This window comes from Pinus tabuliformis, chromosome 9 (genome assembly GCF_031772625.1).
Source record: "Pinus tabuliformis cultivar Carrire ecotype Pingquan chromosome 9, CPIR1, whole genome shotgun sequence".
Classification (NCBI taxonomy): Eukaryota; Viridiplantae; Streptophyta; class Pinopsida; order Pinales; family Pinaceae; genus Pinus; species Pinus tabuliformis.
In genome coordinates this window covers 1369664429-1369669438 of record NC_142307.1, presented here as the reverse complement: position 1 = coordinate 1369669438, position 5010 = coordinate 1369664429, and the positions used below count along the sequence as shown (strand labels likewise).

Genomic DNA, 5010 nt, shown 5'->3' with positions numbered 1-5010 from the left:
ATACCTTTAGGTTTGGAATGCCCACTTTCAAACATACGATCATGACAGATAGGTGAGGGACCACATAGCTGGCTCAAGTGGCAAAGAAATGGCACAACGAGCTAGTTGGTGGCTGCAAGGAACTGGTGGTTGCCAATTGAGAACCATCATGGAGAACAAAATTACCCCTAAGGATATCACCCACAAAATGGTGGGTAATAGTCTTCATAGTAGTCTTTGAACAATTTTCTCAACCCACTCATGTAAGTTTGTATGACCTCCATTAATGATTTTTATCATTATTTCATCATCTAGAACATATTTATTCATAAATAGATCGATTAATATATTTGCATAATTCTTTAGGAATAGTTTCTATAAATAATTTGTGGGTTTCCATGAAGAATTGTGTTCATGCTTCAGATAGAGTCAGTGGAGTTCTTGCATAATTCTTGGTATAGTTATTAATCTTAAGCTCCCACCACTCACAAATCTTTTCCAAACTCAAAATTTATGTGTGCACGATGATACAGATTTGAGTTCATGGACTACCGACAACAAAACCAATGTTGTAATCTAGGGACTTGCGGGAAACAATTATCAATAATGTCCTTGGACAAAGCACTATATAACAATTCACAAAATATTAGACAAACCCACACAGAGGAGAGAACAAAAAACACAAAATAATGGGCAAACCAGCTATAAATCACATATTTATACTTGAAGAATCAATTACAAGGTAAGTTGCAATTGGCTAACTACTCTGGTCGGTCAACCCAAGTGTGCAATCAACCAACTTACATATTCAACTTAGTCAACCATCAGGTCTCGTCAACTAGACCTTACCCTCTCTATATATATAAAGAATAGATCATAATATATATATATATATATATATATATATATATATATATATATATATATATATAAATATAAAAGAATAGATCATCTTTGAAAATGGCTAATATAGTCCTTTTTTTCTTGTTTCCCTTTCCTCCTGTCAGTTGATACCAGCATGCTCAATTCGTAGATACCCGTTTGGTTGTAATTCAGAATACATGGACGAGGGCTGACTGAGCCCGTGGTGCAACCCATGGCATTTTCACAATATGTCGTTGGAGTGCATCCCGAAGTTGCAGTAAGATCAATGTCAGCTAAGACAATGTTCTCACATGGAACAGTTTGACTGCAAGCAAATCTCATTACTTCTTTGCTTGCCGATGTGCCTTTGATGTTCAAGAATGCAACGTCACTCACTTTCACAGCAGATGTCTGCACTTGATGCAACACAAGTAATATTAGAAATTCCAAACCCTCTTTTTGTACAATCCTCTTCTTTACCCACTTGTATTTTAAAACAACTCTACTATCATTCAATAAGCCCAAGCACGATACATATACATTGGTTGGAACAAAATATCTTTCACTCTGTTTCCACATGTTATGAGAGCAACATGATCAAAATTTGCTAATTAGACTCACAGACCTTATTTAAGCATGGTTTCTTAGAATCACAGTAGTACTGATCAATAATTATGGGATGTTTGACATTCTGCATTTGCACATTTTGAAATGTGATCCTCCTAGCAAAGCCAGAGCTGCCCTGCAAATAAATCAGTGAAATGTTAATGTCCACTCAGTCCTGGAAAAGCATGCAAGATCTATGTGATCAAAAAAATATGAGTCATTCAAATTAAACTTACTTGGATTTCAGCATGCCAAATTTAAAGTCATTGTGAAAAACTTTTGAGGTCAAATAAATGCAGAGAGACATTAAACACTTAGTCATGTATCCTTAAAAGATGGTCATGAATCCTTAAAAGACTACTTGCTATTTTCAAACACTTCACAGTAAGGTTCTCTGGTTATCATCATCTATTGATTCTATTCTCTAAGAAACTATGATTATCCTGTAGCTCTCCTGTGGCTCTCTGCACTTTGTGGGGGTTCAGAGTGATGAATTACTGGTCTCCAGAGGAAAGAATGAACAGACATAATATACCTGCCAAGTCTTGATTCTGAGACCATTTGTTGTATTCTCGAGAAAGGCGCCATGTACAAACACATCAGCGACCTGGGCCTTTGCGCTTCCCTCACCCAAGCTTCCAATACTGCTGATATCAAGGATTGCCCATGTAATTACAAGATTTTTCAATGAAATTCTAGATTCTGATAATTTTATCCACTTAGTTCAGATTACCTGATCCCGTGACCTGGTCCGCAAGTGATGTTTTCAGTACAAATGTTAAATGAATCGCTTACAATGGAAATGCAATCATCCCCTGCATCAGAATTTAAACAATCTTCAGAGCACCAAAGACAAATTATTGAGTCATGGGAAGCAACTATTGAGACCTATATGCAACCACTGAGACAAAGTTCTCTTGAATTGTCGAGGTCCAACTGTAGAACAAAAGCTACAGGTCGAGTTAGTGGTCCTGTTCTAATGGAGTTGGAAGGCCCCAGTATTTAAATATCAACACAGGGAATGCATTTTGAAGCTTATGCAGAGCTAACGAAAGAGAAATAAATGGTCTTGTGGAGATACCTGTTCCAATAATGGTATTCCTAATCACCACGTCTTTGGAAGCGCTAACATGAATGCCATCTGTATTAGGACTATGACCAGGTGCAAGAACCTTGGGATGGTCGGCTACTACCCCAACACATTTTCTGAGATTTATATGCATTTGTTGACTATTCTCTACAGTCAGGTTCATCATTCTTAGATTGTTGCATAATTCGAATGTGATTGCCTGAAAGAATCAAATTTTCCATAGTCTAAGTCCATACAGACTGGCAAACAACCCCAATGACCCAATTTTCCAAAGCCATAACGGCATCTAACGTTCTAAGTTCAGAAGCACATCGTATCGCAGTTCGTTTTCTTGTATTGCAAATTTAAAAGGCATCAAACTTATTTTTCTCTCATGGGTTGAGCTTTGAAAGAAAAAAAAAGGGCCGAGGAGGTACGTACAGTTGGAGCTGATCGACATGGCTGCAACAGAGAAGGAAAAAGTTTGTCATGAACTTATATATTCAATGCAAACCAGCTTAATTTTGTCTTACTCTTTCTGCCACATATTAACCTAGATATAAGAGGGGCAAAAGGAAGGCCAAAATTAGCGATTAATGCAGCAGAGATTTTATGAAGATGAGAGTTTGCCTCCTTTACATTTGTTTTCTTGATTTTGCAAGATTCTGCCCACCATTGCTCTCCACTACCATAAAATGTCCCTCCCCCCTCTACTGTCAGGTCATCTACTTCCTTAAAACGAAGCCACTGCCTTCTGTTTAATCCATCCCAAACCCTGGGATCTGCAGGGGCAATGATTGTTCCAAACACCTGGAAAAAAACAAATTGCGTAGGAAAACAATATGAATCGGACCCATATCAAAATTGAAATTCCATCTAAGTACTCTATACAAGGAAAGACGGTACCTGCATAGTCAACGCAGATTTGCAGGGACCAGAGAATTTGATGGGCTTCACAAGATACCTCTTTCCATGGGGTACAATGAAAACTGCACGAGCCGATGAACAAGCCTTTCTCCATGCATTCTTAAATGCCTGAAACACATCACTCATCATAATTCACTAGTATTCTGGAACAAAGTGCGCCAGACCAAATCCAGCCATGATGCCCAAAGGCAAATAATTTAGAGTAGATCAAGTTTATGAGGCCATCAACTATATATGCTGAAAATTTTGTGGGCTTTCTTTCTCTTATTTGGGTTTCCTAAACATATGAGTGACAATGTACAATACGCATACCCAAAACAAAATCCTCTGTTACACATACATATGTATGTAATCATGGATCCTTAACCAAAAGACAGCAAAATACCTACCGCACATTCCAGTCGGTCAAAGCTGATACTAGTAAACCCTCACATCAAACAAACATCAAATAATGCTTTAGAATCAGTGGGCAATGCAAATTCACCTTGGTGTCATCATTCTCTCCATCCCCTTTAGCTCCAAACTCATCTACACACACTACATTACTGGATCTGGGCAGCCAATCGCTCATTTCAGAATTAGAACTGTCTTCAATGCTGAACTGGCGTGCCAAATCAATGGTTGAAGCTAATGGGGAACAATTTTCTGTTTCGCCTGATATTGGCCACAGTCGTCCTTGATTAATACTGTGCTCACATATTGAAAATGGGTTGCCTTCAATGTGGGTTTTCTTGCATTGCCCACATACAATTGTCAACAACAACAGCAATGTACTTAACTGACTACTCTTCTCCATTTCCATTCATTTATAACACACAGATTACCATGACAGATGAATCAAAAGCAGGAGAAACTGTGGCGATACAGGTTCTGTATGCCTTTAATGGCATCAAATAATTATCGAGAGCAAGAAACTGTAGGGCATGTAAAGGCCAATATTAATATATCTCAATACCAATCTGTTTGGGAGGCCAATTTGAGTGCATTTGTAGATTTAATCCACTATTAAACCTTCAATATATTTTCAAACACAGAGTATACCGGCGTTTTAGTAGGGTTGAAGATTGTATACCGGCGTTTTATCAGGGTTGAAGCCACCAAAGTGACGCTCTGTCTCAGCCCCTGGCTTCTGGTTCTCGTTGAAAATAGCGAAGATATAGGTCTCGATGCTCCTTCCAGGTCTCTGCAAAATCAGATTTCAATCGTTTGAATGTAACAGGAATGTAGCGGGAATGAAACAGAGCTCTTGCGCAGACCGATTTTTTGAATTGTTCCGTGTTGGTAAATCCCCATCCCTCAGATTGCCAATAGATACCAGGGATATCTCCATTTTGGCTTCAATCGGAACACACGCGATGTTAAATTTACCAGAAATGGTGCGAACCTATCAGTATGCGCTCACAGTTCCATGCGTTGAATTATTCGAAGCTGCGTGTTTCTTGCTATTTGAAATTTCTGGATATTTGAAAATGGCGTTTTGGTGCGCGGGAACGGAGGGTCGCCGTTGTCAAAAACGAGACGGGGCGGGCCCTCGTTGGTGGGTCCCGCGTATGTCACCGGAAACG

The 5010-nt window shown here is 38.9% G+C and overlaps 1 protein-coding gene across 2 annotated transcripts; it reads right to left on the bottom strand.

Annotated features, from left to right (window-relative positions):
• Window positions 1-666: 666 nt before the first annotated feature.
• Window positions 667-4698, bottom strand: LOC149153591 (putative polygalacturonase At1g80170). Of its 2 annotated transcripts, XM_089440074.1 has the most exons (10): window positions 4518-4698; window positions 3930-4099; window positions 3425-3553; window positions 3158-3328; window positions 2960-2980; window positions 2531-2738; window positions 2183-2264; window positions 1985-2093; window positions 1469-1585; window positions 667-1254 (listed from the first exon to the last, which is right to left on the bottom strand). In XM_089440074.1, the coding sequence occupies exons 2-10, from the start codon at window positions 4014-4016 to the stop codon at window positions 928-930; spliced, it is 1251 nt and encodes a 416-aa protein (XP_089296200.1). In that variant the 5' UTR covers window positions 4017-4099; window positions 4518-4698; the 3' UTR covers window positions 667-927. The 2 variants fall into 2 exon arrangements, with proteins under 2 accessions (XP_089296200.1, XP_089296199.1); XM_089440073.1 differs by lacking the exon at window positions 4518-4698 and having other exon boundaries at window positions 3930-4470.
• Window positions 4699-5010: the final 312 nt, after the last annotated feature.